The 22279-nt window shown below is 48.8% G+C and overlaps 1 protein-coding gene across 2 annotated transcripts in view; it reads right to left on the minus strand.

Moving 5' to 3' along the window:
- The window catches only part of NDE1 (nudE neurodevelopment protein 1), a 39311-nt gene extending 17255 nt beyond the window's left edge, over nucleotides 1-22056 (minus strand). Inside the window, exons 1-3 of one of the 2 annotated variants that reach the window (XM_073542914.1) lie at nucleotides 21802-22056; nucleotides 11607-11720; nucleotides 11375-11528 (exon numbers count right to left, since the gene is read on the minus strand). In XM_073542914.1, coding sequence (XP_073399015.1) covers nucleotides 11375-11528; nucleotides 11607-11683 — 231 coding nt within the window. In that variant the 5' untranslated portion in view covers nucleotides 11684-11720; nucleotides 21802-22056. Of the gene's footprint in view, nucleotides 1-11374; nucleotides 11529-11606; nucleotides 11721-21570; nucleotides 21711-21801 lie in introns of those variants that run through there. The other variant, XM_073542913.1, reaches the window with a different exon arrangement.
- Between the last annotated feature and the right edge of the window lie 223 nt (nucleotides 22057-22279).

Consider the following 22279-nt stretch of genomic DNA (forward strand, 5'->3'; position numbering starts at 1 on the left):
TGTTATAATAGATCCTTGCCGAGGCTGGCTTTCGGGCCCTTACCATTGTCGCGACTACCTCGCGCCCAAACCCCGCCTGGGTCAGCACCCAAGATTCAATGGCCACGCCGTCAAACGCAGGGCCCTAAGTTCGGGTGGCAGATCGGTCCCTGGGACAGTAAATCTGGTCGTTCCGGTAGCTGCCATGGTACGTCTGCGATGAGCTGTACCAGATCCGCGTACCATGCCCGTCGGGGCCAATCCGGGGCCAGCAGAATTGCCGGAACCCCCTCTGTCTTTATCTTCCTGATAACCCTGGGGAGAAGTGGCAGCGGCGGGAACAAGTATGGGAGCCGAAAAGGGTTCCAGGGTATCACCAATGCGTCCGCTGCGATTGCTTGCGGATCCTGAGACCGGGCGACAAACACGCCCACTTTGGCGTTCTTCCTGGAGGCCATCAAGTCCACGTCTGGTGTTCCCCAGCGCTGGCAAATCTGCTGGAACACCTCGGGATGTAGTGACCACTCCCCGGCCGTGATGTCCTGCTGGCTTAGGAAATCCGCTGCCCAATTCTCGATGCCTGGAATGTGAACCGCTGAGATCATCGAGTGGGTCCTCTCGGCCCAGCGGAGGACATGTCCCACCTCGCGCATGGTTGCCCTGCTGCGTGTGCCCCCCTGGTGATTCACGTACGCCACTGCCGTGGCGTTGTCCGACTGAATCCGAATCGGGTATCCTGCTAGCACGTGTTGGAACTGCTGCAAGGCCAACCGTATTGCTCGAATCTCCAACAGATTGATAGGGAGACGAGCTTCCTGAGGCGACCACTGCCCCTGTGCCGTGTGGTGGCGGAAGATTGCTCCCCAACCGGAGAGACTCGCATCGGTCGTGATCACTAACCAATGATCCGGAGGAAAGGGCTTTCCCTGCAGAAGCGACCGATCGCGTGTCCACCATCGAAGGGTCTGTCGGACCTGAGAGGACAACCTGCACGGGTGATCGAGTGAGAACGGGCTCCTGTCCCAAGCCGCTAACAGGGCATGCTGCAGGGGGCGGAGATGAAACTGAGCAAACGGGATTGCTTCCATCGCTGCCACCATCCTGCCCAGGACACCCATCCCGAATCGGATAGTATGGAGGCCTGGCTGTTGAAGTCTTCGAGCTCCCTGTCGGAATGCCCGAGCCTTGTCCTGAGGGAGAATTACCAATCCCTGGGAGGTATCGAATATCATCCCTAGGAAAACAATCCTCTGGGCCGGCGTGAGGAATGATTTCTTCCTGTTGATCATCCATCCTAGACGAGACAAGGTATCCAGTGTGATGGTGACACTCTCCTCGCACGCTGGACGGGACGGGCCCTTTACCAGAAGGTCGTCCAGGTATGGCAACACCACAATGCCCCGGGAGTGAAGAGTGGCCATGGCGACCGCCATCACCTTCGTGAATATTCTGGGGGCCGTGGCCAAACCGAAAGGCAGCGCCACAAACTGGAAGTGCCGTCCCTCGACCGCAAACCGTAGGAATCTCTGATGCGGGGGAAAAATAGGGATGTGTAAATATGCATCCTGAACATCGATTGAGGCCAGGTATTCTCCCTTCTCCATGGAGGATATAACCGACCGGAGGGACTCCATGCGAAAATGCCTGACCCTGATGAACCTGTTTAGTAGCTTTAGGTCCAGAACCGGCCTTACCGCTCCATCCTTTTTGGGGACTGCGAACAGGTTGGAATAAAACCCTTTGGTTCTTTCGCTCCTTGGCACCGGAACGATGACCCCTTTGTGCTGCAGCACTTCGATGGCCCCCCGTAATGCCTCTGCTCGAGACCTTGACTTGGGAAGCCGGGAGGGAAAAAATCGTGTTGGCGGACTTTTTATAAACTCTATCTTGTACCCGGAAGATATCAGCTCCGTCACCCATGCGTCGCGTGCCACCGCAGCCCATATGTGACAGAACCGTTGCAGACGACCGCCAATCCTGCTGTCCTCAGGTACCGCACTTCTCGAGTCATTTTGTAGAGGGCCTCTGGGACCTGGCCCCCCTTGATCTGGGCGGACGCCCTCGCATCCTACCCAGCGGGTTGGTCCTGTAGGTGACCTGACGCTCTGTCATGGTTATAGCGCGCAGGAGCGGGGGTACTGGCCGTTGCCGTCCACGCGGGTGCGCGAAATGCCCGAAAACGCGCCTGAGGCTGACGAAATGGCGTCCTTGTCTTCTGTTGTGGGAGAAAACTACTTTTACCCCCTGTTGAGTCCGAAATGAGTCTATCCAATTCTTCCCCAAATAGTCGGTTACCCTGAAAGGGAAGGGAAGTCAAGGATTTTTTAGACACCGAATCAGCCCGCCACAGCCTTAACCACAAGGCTCTCCTAATGGCGATTGCGTTTGCTGCTGCAAGTGCTGCGCTATTAGCTGCATCCAAGGATGCATTAATTAGATAGTCACCCGCCATTGCGATCTGACTTGTTATCTCAGCCACCTCTGCTGGCAACTCCCTATCCTGCAGGATCTCATTTAAAGAGTCCGACCAGGACATCATGGCTTTGGCTACCCATGTTGCCGCAAAGGAAGGGAAGAGTGCTGATCCTGATGCTTCAGATACCGAGCGCGCTAATCCCTCTATGAGCCGATCCGTGGGGTCCTTGATGGCCGAACCACTAGGCACTGATAACAGGGATCTCGAGGCCAGGCGGGATACCGGGGGATCCACCGCCGGAGACTCTGTCCATTTTTTACAGAGCTCTGGCGCAAATGGATATCTTGATCCTAGCGTCTTCTGTCCTGAAAAACGCTTGTCTGGCCGTTCCCGGTGCCGCTGCACTATATCCTCGAACTCAGGATGAGTGCTGAACACTCTCCGCGGCTTCCGGGCCTTTTTAAAAGACACCTTATGCCCTGCGGTTAGGATGACCTCATCAATACCCAGAGTCTGGTTGACAGCCTCAATGAGACTGTCCACCGTCTCCCGGCACCCTGGGGTGTCCAGGTCCAAGGATTCTTCCACATCCTCTACTGAGCTCTGCTCGCTCCCTGAAAGGGGTGACGGCGAGCGTGATGCCACACTCGCAGATGCTGAAGCACCGGAGGGGCCTGGCGACACAGTATGGGTTCCCTTCCTATGTGCCTGCCTAGAGAGAGTGCGGCCCCTGCAGGCCGGCGGCTCATGTGAGGAGGCAGAACCCTCCCAACCAGACGAGCCGTCATCTCTACCCCTATCCGGGGCCTGAAGGGTCTCAATTGCCTTTGTTAATGATACCATAGACCGAGAGAGGGATACCGCCCACTCTGGGGGTTCCGGACCCCTGGGCTCTGCTGCGGGGGAGGGCTCCTGGGCGCGTTCGGTGACACAGGTTTCACATAATTTACTGGTCTGCGCTCGTGGGAATCTAACCCCACAGGAAACGCATGCGGCATAGAAGGATGCGTGCGCTTTACCTTTTCCAGACATACTGCTGGAAAAAGGCCAAAGAAAAAAAAAATTTATATATATATATATATATATATATATATATATATATATATATATATATATATATATATATATATATATATATATATATATATATATATTTTTTTTTTTTTCCCTTTTTCAAGGAGGGCGAATGCGGAGGAGAGGGGAGCCCTATATGCCCTAGCGTGGCCTTCAGGCCGGGGTCACACTTACCCCTCTGTAGTCCTTTTCCCGGCTCCTGCCGTGGGAGGCCCCTCCAGCTGCGTTGGTGGCGGTCTCCGGGGACTGCCGCGCTTTGCGGTAAGCTCCTGCGGCCTACCCCGGACTGCCGTCGGGGACTCCATTTTATCCGGCGCCCGCCCTGCCAGGAGGGGGGCGGCGCCGGAAGTGACGCCGACGGACGCCGCACTGAGGGCGGGACTTCCGCCCGCGGATCAGGCCGGAGCCGCGGCCTAAATTACGATACCCCCCGCCCCGGATCCTGTAACGCCGATACCGGGGACGGGGGGCGCCAAAGCGACGCCGCCTAAGATGCGGCCGGAGCGCTGCCGCCCACTTCCGCCCGCGGCCTAGGCCGAAGCCGCGGGCTAAATTAATGGCGCTACCCACCTGGGGTCCAAACGCCGGGCCCCAGCGACGTTCTCTCCTCCACCTCCTGTGCAGCCACTGCCTGCTCTGCCCCAGGTATTGGGGGGGGTTTTGGGGGGGGTGGTCCACCTGACTCTGCGCCCAGGGCCCTCCGCACCTGCTAGTCTCCTTCTTGGACGGTGCAGGCACCCTAACTCCGTCTGCCCTGTAGGGGCGAGGAGAGGGACCGTCCGCCGCCGTGCAGCACCGCCGTCAAGCGTTGGTGGAGCAGTGGGGGCGCACAGACTAGTCTTGTGCCCGTGTGCAAGCCCATGGTTTCCATACCTAGGGGTGGACAGGGCTAAGTCTGGCATAGTGTCCCACGTCGCGGGAGAGGAGACGTGGAGGGACTCTCGCACGTAGCCGCCCGTTGCTGGTTTGGGGAAATCGGATCCTTTCTATAAGATGCGTTGCCCCTTCTCGTCTTCAAAAAATAACAAACACGAAAAATAGATGTCTGGGGAAAAGTCCCAGAGGTGTCCCTCGGTGCGGGAAAGGATACGCGGAGCGATGCTCAACGCGTGCTCGCCCGTTGATGGTTTGGGGAGATCGGACCCTTTCTATAGGATCCGTCGCCCCTATCTCCTCTTCATAGTGAGAACCGAAAAAGAAACCTAGTCTGGAGAAACCAGACTGCGTGTGCCTCCAAAGACACTAAGCAAAAAACTGGTTTCCGCCCGCTATAGGGGCGAGGGTGTATGCGGTGGAGGAGGAGCTAACTTGTTTTTTGTATGCCTAGTGTCAGCCTCCAGACGGCAGTAGCACACACCCACAGTCTCTGTGTCCCCCAATGAGACGAAGGAGAAAAATAGGTATTAGACCTACCGGTAATGATGTTTCCAGGAGTCCATCCTGACAGCACCATGGAGGACGTCCTCCTCCTCCTCCTTACAGGGACAGGAAAGCACACGAGAGGTTAAAAGGCCATGTCCCACCCCCTTTCCCTCAGTGATTTGACAAGTACCACAAGGTGGATGATGCTAGTAATGGTTTAATGAAACAATCATATTACAGCATATGACATAATACAACATAGTATAACATAACAGGGAGGGAACTACCCGTGCTGTCAGGATGGACTCCTGGAAACATCATTACCGGTAGGTCTAATACCTATTTTCCAGGACGTCCACCTGACAGCACCATGGAGAGTACCAAAGCACCTCCTCAGGGTGGGATTACTGCCTGGAGAACTTTTCTCCCAAATGCGGTTTGTTGGCCAGCTAACACATCTAGTTTGTAGTGTTTGCAGAATGTATTAAGACTAGCCCAGGTTGCCGCTCGACAAATTTGATCAACTGACGCCCCCGCCCGCTCGGCCCATGAGGCCGATACCGCCCTCGTAGAGTGGGCTTTTAAGGAATCAGGCGGGCTGGCGCCTTCAGCCTGGTAGGCATCCGAGATTACTGAGGTAATCCAACGCGCGATGGACGCCTTAGAGGCCTTCTTCCCTTTATTCCTACCTCCAAAGAGAACGAGCAGGTTCGGGTCGACACGCCAACTATTGGTGGCCTCTAGGTATTCTATAACTGCGCGCCTCACGTCTAGCGAGTGGAGCCGCCGCTCCTTCTCATTTCGGGGATTATCGCAGAAAGAGGGTAACACTACCTCCTGGTTCAGATTTCTTGTAGAGGCTACCTTCGGGGTAAATGCCGGGTCTAACCTTAGGATTATACTATCCTCTCTTATCTGGAGGTATGGATCCTTAGTGGATAGGGCCTGGATCTCCCCTATTCTTTTGGCCGTGGTAATGGCTACTAGAAAGGCCGTTTTACGAGTGAGAGCAGGGATGGTTATCTTCTCACTAAGGGCGAAAGTGTCCGAGCAGAGGAACCGAAGTACCAGGCCCAGGTCCCATGGCGGGGTGAGCTGCCTAATTGTGGGGCGCAGGCGCTGTGTGGCTTTTATAAACCTTATCACCCAGGGATGTGCAGCTAACTGATAATCGAAGAAGGCGCTCAAAGCTGAAACCTGGACTTTTAGAGTGCTGGGCTTGAGGCCTTTATTAAAACCTGCCTGCAGGAACCCTAGTATGTTAGGGAGATCAGGGGGTGCCTGCCACGAGCTCGGACTTGCCACCCTCCAGACAGAATCTTTTCCATATCTTCCGATAAATTGCCGACGTCACTGGCTTCCTGCTGGCCTGTAGGGTGGATATGACCTGCTCCGACAATCCTTTTGCCTTCAGGATGTCCCTCTCAGGATCCAAGCCGATAAATGGAGTCTTGCTGGGTCCGGGTGGTGGATCGGGCCCTGGTGGATGATGTTCTCCCACAAGGGCAGCTCGACTGGATCTTCTACTGCCATGGCTCCCAGAAGGGAAAACCAGCTTCTCCTCGGCCAGTATGGCACTATCAATATCACTCTTGCGTGGTCCTCGCGTATCTTTCTGAGCACTGCCGGTATGAGGGCCAGTGGTGGGAACGCATAAGAGAGGGATTCTCCCCAAGTCTGACTCAGGGCGTCTACGCCTTTTGGATGGTCCATCGGATTTAGGGAGTAGAATCTGGGAACCTTCGAGTTCTTCCGGCTTGCGAAGAGATCTATACTGGGGTTCCCCCAGCGCTGACAAAGCTGGTCGAAGATCTCTACGTTCAATTCCCACTGTCGGGTGGATCTGTTGTCTGCTCAGGTAGTCTGCCACTTCGTTTTGGGAACCCTCTAGATGTACCGCGGTCACGGACCGAACTGTCCGTTCTGCCCACGTGAATATCTTTTCCGCCAGTGCCTGTAGTGGTTGATGTCTGGTTCCTCCTTGGTGTTTCAGGAATGCCACTGTCGTTGTATTGTCGGATAAAATGCGAACATGACGACTCTTTAGTACCGACCGGTTTCTCCGCAACGCTTCCCAGACCGCGAAAAGTTCCTTGAAACTGGAGGATCTGGCCTTGATGCTTGCTGGCCACTTCCCCTGGAAGATCTTCCCTTCTATGTGGGCTCCCCATCCCCACGCACTTGCGTCTGTGGTGACTACCACGTATGGAGAGGTTGTCCAATGCACGCCCACCTGAAGGTTCCTGGCCTGTAACCACCAGCGAAGGGACTCCTTTACTCGTCCTGAGAGCCTTAGGGGTTTGTCTAGCGACGCCTGACTCCTGTCCCACCTCGCGAGAATCTCTCTTTGTAACAACCGCGAGTGGAATTGGGCCCAACGGACGCACTGGATGCAGGCCGTCATGAGGCCCAGGACCTCCATTGCTTCCCTTATGGAGCATTGACGATTCAACAGGCCTCTGGTTCTGGCCTGAATGGACTTCTGCTTCTGCTTGGGTAGCCAGGATATTCTGTCGGCTGAGTCTAGGAGGACTCCCAGGAATACCTTTTTGGTGTCTGGTGTGAGGTCCGACTTCTCCCAGTTGATCACCCAGCCCAGGAACTCCATCACAGTAGTTGTTCGGATCCTGTCTCGGATGAGCGCTTCTTTGGATCTTGCCACCAGTAAGAAGTCGTCCAGGTACGGCACAATCACAATACCCTGATCTCTCAGGTAGGCCACCACCTCTACCACCAGCTTTGTAAAGATCCTGGGAGCTGAGGCCAGCCCGAATGGAAGACCCTGGAACTGGAAATGGCAGGTCCGGGCTGGTGAACTGATCGCGAACCTTAGTAGGCCTTGGGATGAGGGATGAATAGGAATCTGATAGTATGCCTTTTTTAGGTCTAGGGTGCACATAACTGCGTCCCTGTCTATCAGAGGAATTGCGGATCGGATTGATTCCATCCGGAACCTCCTGTATCTGACCCAAGCATTTAGTGGCTTCAGGTTTATGATGGTGCGGGCCTCGCCGGATTTCTTTGTGATTGCAAACAGGGAAGAGTAGTGCCCTTTCCCTCTTTCTGACGGTGAAACTGGTATTATGACCCCTGAGTCTAACATGGCCTGAAGATCCGACCACATTGCGGAGTCCTCCTGGACGACAGTGGGGGCAATATATCTGTCGGGGGGAGGAGAATAGAGCTCTATCCTGTAACCTTCCCTGATGGTTCTGAGGACCCACTGATTGTTGGTGACTCGTGACCAGTTTGCTGCAAAGTGGCGAAGTCTCCCCCCAATGCCTATGGCGTCATTGTCTCCTCGATCTAGATGTCGATGCAAATGGGGGACCTCTGTTCCTCCCACTTTGGCTGAAGGAGCCTTTGTAGGAGCTTCTATTAGACCTCGCCCGGCCCCTAAACTCTGACTGTCCTCTGAAGAAGGAGCCTCTCCGAAAGGACTGGGACCGCCTGGGCTTTTCTTCCGGGAATCCCTTATTCTTATCGGACACCAGCTCAAGGATATTATCCAGGGCTGGACCAAACACCCTCAGACCCGAGAAAGGGATGGCACATAACTTTGCTTTAGAAGGGTTATCCCCCGACCAGGATCTAAGCCAGACTGCTCTCCGGGCCGCATTAGAGAGGGTGCTGTTTCTGGCCGCAAACCTAACTGATTCCGCCGACGTATCCGACAGGAACGCCGTGGCTGATTTCAAGAGAGGAAGAGATGCTAGTATCTCTGACCTCGGGGTCTTGTTGGTTAGGTGTTCCTCCAACTGCCCCAACCACAGGAACATAGACCTAGCCACCGAGGTGGCTGCTATGTTGGCTCTAATCAGGGCCGCCGACGTCTCCCATGCTCTTTTTAACAAGACGTCCGCCTTTCTATCCATCGGGTCTCGAAGACCGGATGAGTCCTCGGCTGGGATAGCCGACTTCTTAGTAACCTTGGCGACTGGGACGTCGATCTTAGGGACTTCTTCCCACGCCCGAGTTTCCTCGGGATCGAAGGGCAGTCTATTTTTAAAGTCTCGGGAGAGTGTCAACCGACGCTCTGCTTCTTTCCACTACTCCAGGATCATTGCTTTGATGTTCTCGCTTACAGGGAACACCACCTGTTTGCGGGACACCAGTCCTCCAAACATTAAGTCCTGTCTGGACTGTGGCTTAGGGACTTCTTCCATCTGCATGGTATTTCTGACCGTGTGTACCAGCTCGTCCGTATCCTCCAGTCTGAATAGGTACTTTCTGTTCTGCTCCTGACTATCCCCCAGGATCTCGCCTTCTTCCTCCTGATCTGAGTCCCGGAAATCGGATTCCTCGCTAGGGCTCGCCTCTGATACTGGGACTGGTTCCCACCTCGGACGCTTGCGACTTGGCCCAGGGCTGGGGGATCGACGCCGGGTTGTAGAGGCCTGAATCTCTTCCCTTATCAGCGACCTCATTTCGGAAAGTAGAGATGGCTGTTCCTCGCCTATGACCCTGGAGGTACAGGGACCGCATAGGGTCTTGCTATAGGTGTCTGGCAGCTTTACTCTGCACACCGGACATCTGACTGATTTGGAGGTGGCTTTCGCCGGGTCCTTCCCCGAGAGGGACTCTGCCGGGGTTCCCTTTTCCTGATAACATAAGGGGCACCTCATCAGATCTGGGCTGTGGGGACGGTTGGGGAGGGTGGTCTGCGCTATGCGCACTTACCCCTCCACCAGATGCAGTGTTGCCTTCCATCCCCTGGCGTCCGATGCAGTCACACAGCCTGGAACGACCTGTGACGACTCTGGAGAACGCTGTGGTCCAGGAGCGCGCGCGCCCTTGATTTGAAACCGGCTTCTGACGTCACCGGATGTGACGCTGGTAAGCCGCGCCTCCACTTCCTGCCGGGCATCCGCGCGCGACCCCGCTCGGCGCGTGCAGGGAGCCGCCTCCCCGCCTGCTATGGCGCTCCGGCCTCCAATGCCCAGCCGTCGGCGTCGTCCTGCGGGTACTCGGCCCGCCGCGGCCGATTGCGCCCACTTCTGTCGGTGCCCGCACGGCCAGCCGCCTGCGGGGAGCCGACCCGTCCTGGAGCCGAGAGCCCCCCAACCGGGAGGACCGGCTCCCTCCAGGAGCGTCGTCCTGCTCCTTGCCTTTGGAGCCAAGGGACTCCCCACCGGGAAGTTTCGGCCCCGGGACCTCTTGACAGGGGAAGGATTGGACCGGCCGCACGATCCCCTGGGCCCCTCCGGTAAGCTCTCGCGTGTCCCTCCGTGCAGGGACAGGAAAAACACTGAGGGAAAGGGGGTGGGACATGGCCTTTTAACCTCTCGTGTGCTTTCCTGTCCCTGTAAGGAGGAGGAGGACGTCCTCCATGGTGCTGTCAGGTGGACGTCCTGGAAATGGCAAATGAGGTTTAACACAGATAAGTGTAAGGTTATGCACATGGGAAGGAGAAACAGATGCTACAATTACTTACTAAATGGGAAACTGCTGGGGAAATCAGACATGGAAAAAGACTTAGGCATCTTAGTCAATAAGAAGCTAAATTGGAGTGCCCAGTGTCAGGCAGCTGCCACCAAAGCAAATAGGGTCATGGGATGCATTAGAAGAGGTCTGGGGACACGAGATGAAAACATAATTCTCCCTCTGTACAAATCACTCGTCAGACCACACTTGGAGTATTGTGTGCAATTTTGGATGCCAGTGCTCAAGAAAGACATTACTGAACTTGAAAGGGTTCAAAGGCGGGCTACTAAAGTGATAAATGGAGTTGGTTCACTACAATACCCAGAAAGGTTATCAAAATTAGGTCTATTTACTCTAGAAAAGAGAAGACTTAGGGGAGACCTAATATATATATATATATGTACAAGTATATCAGAGGGCAATACAGAGATCTCTCCAATGAACTGTTTGTACCAAGGACTGTGACAAGAACAAGGGGGCATTCTCTTCGTTTTGGAGGAAAGACAATTTCTGCACCAGCATAGAAGAGGGTTCTTCACGGTAAGAGCAGTGAGGCTCTGGAATTCTCTTCCTGAGGAAGTGGTGATGGCCAACTCACTGAATGAATATAAGAAAAGAATGGATGCTTTTCTTGTGAGTAACAGTATAGAAGGTTACGAATAACAGATTATAGGTAGATGGTTGACCCAGCTTAGGGGAAGGAATTTTTTCCCTATGGAGAAAATTGGCTTCTACTCTGTGGGTTTTTTGCCTTCCCCAGGATCAACAATGCAGAACAGCTGAACTAGATGGACATAAGGTCTTCCTTCAGCCTTCAAAACTATGTTACTATAAAAAAGGAATCATTTTTATTATGGAACAAGACCCCTTTTCGGACAAACACTTTTTATAAGATGTGTAGTAATTGCTCATCCTGGAAAAACAACACCACCTTAAAGGGGAGGCCCAATACTGGACAAGCCCAGCTTAATCACGCCAGTGCTTCTTGTAAAATAAAATCAGTGTGCGGAAAATTAATCCGTGTATGGACTTGACCCAAGATGATATTCTAGGACAATGATGTCTATAGAACTGACCCAAAAGACAATTCTCAGTAAAGTTGAAATGCTTTTCTCTCACCCTGATGGTTTCAAGTTCCATCCGTAATTTATTATTCTGAGTCAGGAGGTCTCGGTTCCTGCTCTCCAGCTGGTGGAGTTGTGTTTCCAGCTCGGCCTCATATTCACGACTTGCCACTTGGAATTCTTCAAGTTCTTCCTGAGCTTCCTCTGAACTAAAGCACAAAACAAAATCTACGCGTCCATCAACCTGCTATTAGGGACCCAGCAATCGACACGCAAGAGTCACTTACCATTTCTTATATTTCACTGTCAGATCTTTCCAATATTCTTTCTCTTCTTCTACAGAAATAAAGGTCTCTCTCTCCATGGTGTTGATTTCATCAGCACATCCTACGCCGCAAAACCTGAAACAATTCATATATAGAAAAATATATATATTTTTTATAATTATTAGACATATAGTACATTAGCCCCTTACCGAATTACTCAATTTGAGGCTTAGGCTGACGAAACGCAGTCAGCTGAATGATCTCTTCCGGCTCCTCCATGCACAGGAGCAGCTGGCTCGGCCCAAGGTTCCTGTGTTCTCTATGCGCGATGAGCCAATGACTGTCATAGGAACAGCACAATGACTGGCTCGTCGCTCATAGAGAACACAGATTAGGCCCATACAAACAAGAAAAAAAGCTGTAGTTACCTATGCAAAATGGAGAAAAAAAAAAAAAACCTCACAAAAAACCGCCCCATTTTTATACTCACCTGCTGCACTGGCGCCATTCCGGTGATGTTGCCACAGAGTTTCCCAACGTTCGAGTGACAGTTATGCCACGTGAGTGCTGCAGCTAATCAGCAGCTGCTGATGGGCCGCTTTGGTCACACTTCTCTCGGACATCAGAGGAAGTGTGGGCAAAGCAGAGTATCAGCAGCTGCGGATTGCTACACCTTGTGAGTGCTGGGAAAGTGTAGACATCACTGAAATGGTGCCAGTGAAGGAAGTGAGGGTAAAGTTTTTTTTACATTTTACACAGCATTTAAGCAGGGGTTTTATAGTCCGTGCACAGCCTCTTAACTTTAGCAAATTCATTTGAAAGTTAATAAATTAAAGGGTTGCTCCCCTTTAAGAAAATCTCTAAACTCTCAAAAACTCTGATTGGCTGCAGTCCTACTGTTGTGAAGTCACCACTACAGCCAATCAAGAGAAAGGTACAGCGCTGGACGCCAGTTATTACATTTCTACCAACTCCATCCGAAACTAGCTCTAACTCCAAATCCAGAACCCTATTCTGACTGACCTGAAAACTACCCCTGACGAAGGACACCACCAAAACGCGCATTGGGGTGGATGTCACCCAGCTGCAGGTTTCTTATTACCTCTATTTACTCCAGTAAGTGCAATCATTACTTGGGTCTTGCACCAGTACTCTTTTCTCATAGGACACTTTATGATATATGCATTTTGATAGACATGCACATGATATTTGTCCTTTTATAAATGTGCCCATGTGCAGTTATCTATGGAATCATGCACTTACTGTTATGGAATAATTACTTCCTATTCATGTACCTTGGTTTTTATATTTCTGGGTGTGTGTCCGTTTTCGCAATTTTTGCATACCCACCTGTTACCTCTTAAAATTTAATAAAGAATTTTGCATTTTTTAACCCTGACTTAAATGATCAGTTGTTTCATCTGACCTGCAATCAGCCAGACTAGTAAAAGCCATAAAGAGGGTCCTAGCCGACAACTAAATATCCCTTGAGCCCCTTTATTTGCGTTCATGATTTCCCCACCAGCTGAACAAGAGGAGGACAAAGGTTCCCCCTCTATAAGCCCTGTGATCTCCATTGAACATGATGTAAAAAGTGGTGATCACAGATTTCTCTGTTGGGTCATTCCATTTCATGTGATCCAAATCTGATTTTTTTTTTTTTACCCGACATCTTAGGGTATTTATTTTCTTTGTTTTTTTTTTAGCGCTACTTTAGGCTACTTTCAGACTTGCGTTCTGAGGCGCAGCGCCGCCACTAAGCTCCGCCCCCACCTTCTCCGGTCAGCTCCTCCTATGGGCACATGACGCTCCGTGCGACCGGCGTACCCTATATTTAGTGTTGGGTACGCTGGCATGTTTTTACTGGCGCATGCGCCCTTTAGACGCTGTGCTGATGTGCGCCAAACGCAGTGTTGCATTTTTGTGCGCTCGGCGCAGTGCAAAAAGGGCGCATGCGCCGGCAAAAACATACCAGAGCACAGCCAGCGTACCCAACGCTAAATATTGGGTACGCCGGTCGCATGCAGCGTCATGCGCCCATAGGAGGAGCTGACCGGAGGAGCCGCGGCCGGGGGCGGAGCTTAGCGGCGGCCCTGCGCCTCATAACGCAAGTCTGAAAATAGGCAAAGTGAATTAAAAATAAGAAGTTTTGAATTTTTATCTTCATTAGTTCATTTTTTAGCATATCTCGGGCTAGAATTAAAATAAAGAGACGGGAGAGGAACCATTTTGTTCATAACAGTATGGGCTTTAACCCCTTAGCAACAGAGCCAGTTTGCAGCTTAATGACCAGGCCAATTTTTACAATTCTGACCACTGTCCCTTTATGAGGTTATAACTCTGGAACGCTTTAATGGATCCCGCTGATTCTGAGAATGTTTTTTCGTGACATATTGTACTTCATGTTAGTGATAAAATTTCTTCGATAAGTCTTGTGTTTATTTTCGAAAAAAACAGAAATATGGCGTAAATTTTGAAAATTTTGCAATTTTAAAACTTTAAATTTTTATGCCCTTAAATCAGAGAGATGTGTCACACAAATTTCTTAATAAATAACATTTCCCACATGTCTACTTTACATCAGCACAATTTTGGAACCCAAATTTTATTTTTTGTTAGGAAGTTATAAGGGTTAAAAGTTGATCAGCGATTTCTCATTTTTACAACAAAATTTACAAAACCATTTTTTTTAAGGGACCACATCATATTTAAAGTCATTTTGAGGGGTGTACATGACAGAAAATACCCCAAAGTGGCACCATTCTAAAAACTAGACCCCTCAAAGTGCTCAAAACCACAGTCAAGAAGTTTATTAACCCTTTAAGTGCTTCACAGGAACTAAAGCAATGTGGAAGGAAAAAAAAATAACATTTAACTTTTTTTTGCAAAAAATTTACTTCAGAACCAATTTTTTTTATTTTCACAAGAGTTAAAAGAGAAAATCAACCACAAAATTTGTTGTACAATTTCTCCTGAATACGCCGATACCCCATATGTGGGGGTAAACCACTTTTTCAGCACACGGCAGAGCTCGCAAGGGATGGAGTGCCATTTCACTTTTTCAACGCAGAATTGGCTGGAATTGAGATCGGATGCCATGTTGCGTTCGGAGAGCCCTTAATGTGCCTAAACAGTGGAAAACTCCAACAAGTGACCTCATTTTGGAAACTAGACCCATTAAGGAACTTATCTAGATGTGTGGTGAGCACTTTGAACCTTCAAGTGCTTCACGGAAGTTTATAACGTAGAGTCGTGAAAATAAAAAAATCCATTTTTTTCCACAAAAATGATCTTTTCGCCCCCAAATTTTTATTTTTACAAGGGTAACAGGAGAAATCATACCCCCACAGTTGTTGTGTGATTTGTCCTGAGTACGCAGATACCCCATATGTGGGGGAGAACCACTGTTTGGGCGCATGGGAGAGCTCGGAAGGGAAGGAGTGCCATTTTGCAATGCAGACTTTGATGGAATGGTCTGCGGGCATCATGTTGTGTTTGCAGAGCCCCTGATGGGCCTAAACAGTGGAAACCCCCCACAAGTGACCTCATTTTGGAAATTAGACCCCCTAAGGAACCCCCAAGCGCTTCACAGAAGTTTATAAACGCAGAGCCGTGAAAATAAAAAGTCTTTTTTATTTCCACAAAAGCGATTTTTTAGACCAATTTTTAGACCCCCAAAGTTGTAAATAGTGGAAACCCCTCAATTCTTGCTCTACCCCTAACCCCAACCCTAATCCTAGTTCTCCCTAACCCTAGCCCAAGCCCAACCCTAGCCCAAGCCCAACCCTAGCCCAAGCCCAACCCTAACCCAAGCCCTAACCCTAGCCCAACCCTAACCCTAGCCCAACCCTAACCCTAGCCCAACCCTAACCCTAGCCCAACCCTAACCCTAATGGAAAACTGAAAAAAAAATATTTTCTTTATTTCATTATGTTTGCCTATATAAAGGAGGTGATAAACAGGGGGGGTTATGTACTATTTTTTTTATTTTGATCACTATGATCGTTTATCATAGTGATCAAAATAATGAATGGAATCTGCCAGCCGGAGCCGGCAGATTCCCGGGGACGTGGGACCACCAGGAGGGAAGTGAGGACCACGGAGAGGTACTGGGGGGGTTCGGGGACCCTCTTTCTCTCTCCTCTGATGTGCGATCACATCAGAGGAAAGAGAAATTTAATGCATAATCGCGGCTTTTTTTTTTTTTTTGCGGTTGCCGTTATAGGGTTAATAACGGCGATCGCAAAAGCAGGGTCGGTAAAAACCGACCGATTCATGTTCTCTGGGGTCTTGGCTACCCCCGGCTGCTGAGACCCCGGAGAAAATCCGACACTGGGGGGGCGCAATGTACTTTCTCCACAGCGCCGTGAATTAACGGCACTGTGGTTTTAGTACCCTCAATTACTGCCGTTAAAAGGCGTATCGGCGGTCGTTAAGGGGTTAATTCGATATGTCACAACGACTACATTTGTTGATATTTTGTTTTTGAGGAGTAAAATTCTCAATTTTGCTGGGCGATATCAGGAGCTGCTGCGGGTTGATGCTGCGTAGTTGTGCCGCGTCCAAGTGTTACAGCATTTCCTAGGAATCCCATGCCCACTATGCGACCACAGAGATCACCTGTGGAGACGGACATGCGGCGCGTCTGACAGACCGCAGAATGTCAGACATGTGCTGTTTATACCAGGGCTGTGGAGTCGGTAAGCCACAGTTGCGACTCCGACTCCTGGATTTTATCAGGCTCCGACTCCGACTCCTTCATAAATGGCCAATTCATAACAACAAATTTACTGTTGTAAAATATTAAACATCGTGCTTATTCAGTTTCTCACCATCATATAAGTAATCAGACCACTTAGAGCAAAAACTACATTTATTAGAATACAATTAGAATATAGCAAATAACTTTTATAAACTTTTCTAAACTGTAAGTAAATATGCAATAAACACTTTTATGCAGTTAATAAGAAGAAATCTATAAATTTGTCCTCAGAAAAAGTATTGCCTCTGTCAGATCCTCCTTCATGGATGCCCTCAAATCTGATCTAATTATTTTGAGAGCAGAGAACAACCTCTCTACACTAACTTGTGTTGGTGGCAAAGCAGTAACCACTCGGGCAACATCTCTGACAATGTCAGGATACAGAGGAATCGCTTGTTGCACTGTTATTTTTGATGATCGGTCAAATTTCTCAATTTCTTTTAGTGCACATGAAAAATTCTGCTGAAATGTACTGGCTGTGTTCCTTGATGGGGATGACTCTTCTTCTATGCGGGAACGCTTTGCACGGTCCTTGTGATCCAAATATTTTTCGAAATTAAATTCTTCATCAGTTGATGATGAGGGTGAAGATGTGGCAGGACGACCAAATTCTTCTTGTTCCTCCTGACTGTTCTGCAACCCTTTCATCCTTACTGCTATTTCAAACAGAGCTTCTTTTCCTTTACTTAGCTGTTGATCATCTAGAAGAATGCGATGCATTGGGTCTACATAAACAGCTGCCAAAAGAATGTTATTTTGTAATAGTAGCTCCTCTCTCCGTTTCATTGATGTAGCAATGCCACTTGCAATTAACCCTCCTCTTTGGGACAGGCGAAACATCAGGTTCTTCCACTCCTTTAAGAAAATACCTGGAGTTAAGTCCTCTGCTTGTAATTTTTTAGTCACTGTAAATGGGTGCTCTAGTTATTTTTCCAGCTCAGTCACCTGATTCCACTGACTTTCATTTAGCGTCAGTTGAGGGTTAGCCATGTCTACAAGAAAGGTTTTCAGTTCAACCAAGCGCTGAATCATTAAGTACTGCCCCATCGTGTGGCTTGATCAATAATTGCCCCTTTTCCAGCACGTCTCTTCAAAATTGAGTCAACTTTAGGGGTTCTGGCAACAGTAGCCAATTTTCTCACCTTGCCAATCAGTGCAGCAGCATGTCCTTCTTGCAGACTGTCTCTTATAGCCAGCTGTAGCGTATGCACAACACAGCGCATGTGATGAATGAAATAACATATTGACACAGTTTCAACAAGATCATCTAAACTATCATGTTGCTGTTCATCTGAAGCAACTTCAGTTTGCTCCTCAGTTACAATACTGTGTTCCTCTATTTCAAACATTTCTGTGTCTGTGGACCCAGAATGTTCTTCTAGCTGCTGGTCACCATCATTACTCTCATTCATTAGCTTAATAGTACTTATCATATTTGAAGCATTGTCAGTTACGACAGAAAGAACTTGCTCTTTTTTAAGTTCATAGTCTTGCAGAACCTTTTCCACCAAGACCTGGAGAAACTCACTGGTGTGATGAGCTGTGGTGTCTTTTACTGCCAATGTCTTGGTAACTATTTCATTTTTGTCACAAACAAATCGGACATTGATGGCAAAATAGTTCACTCTGTGACGTGTGCAGGCATCCATTTTAAGAAACAGAAAGCGTCCCTTGAGAGTTTTTCTTTAAGTTCTTCCTTTTGTTTAAAAGCTTCTTCGATTACTAATTTTTTAATACTCTCTCTCTCCAGAGAAACACCAAGCTTGCGGGCCATTTCCCCATTCAGACACATAAAAGCTGGTCGTGAAAATAATGAAATAGGCACACTATCCTTTACAACAAGCTCTATGATGTTTTTTAAATGTATCTACTGTCATTGTCACAGTAACTTTGTCACTGACAAAATATCTTGCAACTGATGGCTGCAAAGTTCTCTGCTCCTTTGTTTGGCTGGAAGAGCTGGGCACTGGTTCATTGGTTTGGATGCAGTCTTTCTCATCCACTGCTTTCAGTACTTCTGGATGAAAGCGCTGTAAATGTCTCTTTAGATTAGAAGGTCTGGTAGGAGCATTTTTATCTTTGCCTGAATATGCACTCATCTTGGCTTCACAGCATTTGTTTTCGTCTGGATCATTTGTCATACACTGACAGACATAATGTTTTCTATCTTGAGTGATGGTGAAATGTTCAAATACAGCTGATTTAATGTGATGCTTCTTTGACATTCTCAGGTTTTTAATTCTGCATTCACAATCCAAATGACAATTGTTTTTCCTAAAAACAATTGTACAAAATTATTGCCAGGTCGTACAACTGATATAGTGGTCAGTAATACTGTTATTATTCCTCATGTACTCACAGTTAACTGATGCAAAGTTTGTTGAAAGGATAATACTTCTTACAGTCTTCCTCTTCTGAGTAGCAGGCAGCTGTGAGATGCTTGGAAGACGCACACCTAGTATGATCTAGTCTAGAGGAGGAGCTTTACTACTAAGAATTTGCAACACATTTTCACTTTCAGTTTCATACATTGTAAGTAGGGGGGTTGGGGCAGCATGAGGTTAACCAAGTATAAGATTAGATAAGGGCAGTGGAGAACAGTGACACACAAGAAGTAAGAAATGTCTCTATCTCCAGCAGAACTGCTTATCACTGTTGTTCATAGTTTGATAGAACATATATATTTGAGTAACATTTATAAAATTCATATGAAAGTTAAATTATGAAAAATTAATACATTTCTTTTTTAAAGCTGGAGTCGGTACATTTCTACCGACTCCAACCAAAACTAACTCCGACTCCACAGCCCTGGTTTATACGTTATACCATCTTCCATGGCCTCTTGAAAATGCTTTAGTATTTAGCCTTGAAGAGCCGTTACTGGAAAACATTTCTTCCAGATATTTAGGTAACAGATTATTTCAGACACATACTTTGTAATCACCAAGGTCGGACTCGCCGATCTGAATATCTTTCATCTCCTTCAATCCTAAGCGTAGTGTCGTGATGTGCGGTTCATACGCACACTGAGCGTGCACACTACCACCAGCCAGGTCACAACTCTTAGGTCGCAGGTCAGCACATTTTGAAAATCCTATTTTGGCAGAAGTGGAGTTTAAAGGGAACCCGTCAGCAGGATTGTGCACAGTTACCTACAGACAGTGTCAGGTCGGCGCCGTTATACTGATTACAATGATACCTTGCATTATGAACATCTAATCAGAGCACCAAGTGAAGACCCCCCGCACAGGGACACGAGCAGATCATTAACAAAAAAATGAAAATAAAGATTAAACAAGAACCACAAGACGGATTTCATCACCAAGTATTACAGTAATCAGTATAACGGCGCCGACCTGACACTGTCTGAAGGTTACTGTGCACAATCCTGCTGACAGGTTCCCTTTAACAAACATACTCTTGTGACACATCGGGTGAAAACCTGTACAGTACTGAGCAGACTGGTGGTTTTTCCATTTCTCTATCCTGGTTATGAGGAGAAATGTACAGGCATGCAACTCAAAGTCACATTTTTTTTTCTCAAAACTTTGAAAATGAATAATAATAAAAAAAAAAAAATAAAGTATACAGATTTTGTAATCCTACGCATTTTGCATTCTCTAACACACTATTACTAGAGACCAAAATCTCAGAAGAATTAAAAATACAGAGAAAAATTGCATTGGTTCATTTGAAACGGAACGAGCTTGGTTGGTGCTGGCAGGGGTGTGATAATGGCAGCCATCCTCCGGCCGGTGAATGCACACGTGACCCCCACTACGCAGGAACGGGACCCAGCTGTCGGCTACACGGACAATGCAGTACATGATGGACAAGTGACAATCACCGCCATCGACTATGGTGGGAAGCGCCGCACCAAATTCTCACGTCAAATGTGACGGCTTTTCTTTTTGTATTTAGGGTTAAAAAAAATAAAAAACCTTTCTGTAACTGACTTTCGTTAGACATTTTGCAGCCTTTTCTTTCCCGACATGTTCAATTTTGAAGTATCTCTATGATCAAGTCAGCAGCGACAATGTCAGGAAAAAAAGAGGAAAAGTGTCAGAAGGAGATCGCCACCTGCCACAGACAGCGCGGCACAGAGACTGGGAAAGGAAACAGGGGAAAACGTAAAAAAAAAAATGCAAAATTTGTATTCCCCATTAAAAATAATAATAATTAAAAAAAAGCTACAGGGAGGACAATCCCTTTAAGGCTAAGTTCACACGTAGCGGAACTCTCGCGGAAATTACCGCAAGAGTTCCGGAATTCCATTCCGCGGGAAAATCGCATTTTAAATTCCCGCGATTTTCCCGTGGAAAAACTAGCATTTTGCAAGCGTAATTAGCTTGCAGAATGCTAGTGTTTTCCAAGCGATCTGTAGCATCACTTGCAGAACTGATTGACAGGTTGGTCACACTCGTCAAACATAGTGTTTGACAAGTGTGACCAACTTTTTACTACTGAGGCCGCCTATGCAGCATCATTAGTAAAAGATAAAATGTAAAAAAAATAATAAAAAAATATTGCTATTCTCACCTTCCGGTGTCCCGCGCAGTCTTCCCGCCTCTCTCCACGCTCCCGACATCTTCCGGTCATAGTAATCCTTTGCTAAAATGCCCGCGATGACGTCTGTTCTTGCGGGATGGTGATGACGTCGCGCAAATGACTGCGAGACGTCGCGCTCCCGCGAGAACAGACGTCATCGCGGGCATTTTAGCAAAGGATTACTATGACCGGAAGATGTCGGGAGCGTGGAGAGAGGCGGGAAGACTGCGCGGGACACCGGAAGGTGAGAATAACAATATTTTTTATTTTAAATTCTATTTTTTACAGGGATATGGTACCCACAGCCTGGAGGACAGTCTCCTCTCCTCCGGACCGTGGGTACCATTCGCAAATGTTCTGCTTACTTTTCGCATGGTGGGCACAGCCACAAGCGGAAAGTAAGCAGAACAATGATTCGGCAAAATTAATGAGCATGCTGCGTTATTTACTGCGAAGCGAATCCGCCGCGGAAAAAACCACAGCATTAGCACAGCACTGTGGAACCCCATAGGAATGCATGGGATGCTTATTTTTCGCTGCAAAATCGTGCGGTTAAAACCGCTGCGGAACCGCGAAAAAAACGCCACATGTGAACTCAGCAGTGTATAAAGAAAGCAAGCGTCATCATAAGTCACGTGTGCAGAAGCAGCATGTGTAGTGGACCAAGGATAGCACCTGCAGCAGGGGCCACAAGCTCCCCCTTCCGGCCTGTCATAGTTATTACACCGCAGGGCTTTATGCCCCAGCTCTCTGGCTGGCAGCTTACAGGAGGACTTCTTTAGAACTACAACTCCCAGCATGCCCCCTTTCTAATGCTGAAAGCCAGTGAGTACAGGGAACTGCTGAGGCACGACACGTCCCGTCCCAGGACCATCCGTGGCCGCCCCTAGGCAGTGTCCGGCTTACCTATCACCGCGCCAGCCTCAAGGACCGTCCGCCGCCGGTAGCCGCGCACTACACTCCAACTGCTGCTGCTGCTGCCTAGTGATGTGTCGTTCGTGAACGATCCGTTACAAAGAGCCGGCTCCCTGCTCTGAAGGAAATGAGCCGGCTCTGCAGGGTGAATGAGCCGTTTTGGTTTTTTTTTCTGGCGCCTGGAAGCAGTGACTCCTGACTGTGACTCGTCTGGGGGGAGGAGCGGTCAGGAGAGGAGGAGCTGTGGATAAATGCACGTGAGTTAACCCTTCAGTCCCAAATATCTCCTGCCAGTTCCTCCATGGCATATATAGTGTGTGACTGTGTAAGGCTACTTTCACACATCAGTTTTTTGCCGTCAGGCAGGATCCGGCTTTTTTTAGAAAAAACGGATCCGGCATAAATTTTGGAGCACTGTAGAAACGGATCCGTTTTTTTGCTGGATCCGTCTCTGTTCCTGGCGGCTGGC

Source organism: Dendrobates tinctorius, unplaced genomic scaffold, assembly GCF_039654945.1.
Source record: "Dendrobates tinctorius isolate UK_male_01 unplaced genomic scaffold, ASM3965494v1 ptg000129l, whole genome shotgun sequence".
Taxonomy (NCBI): domain Eukaryota; kingdom Metazoa; phylum Chordata; class Amphibia; order Anura; family Dendrobatidae; genus Dendrobates; species Dendrobates tinctorius.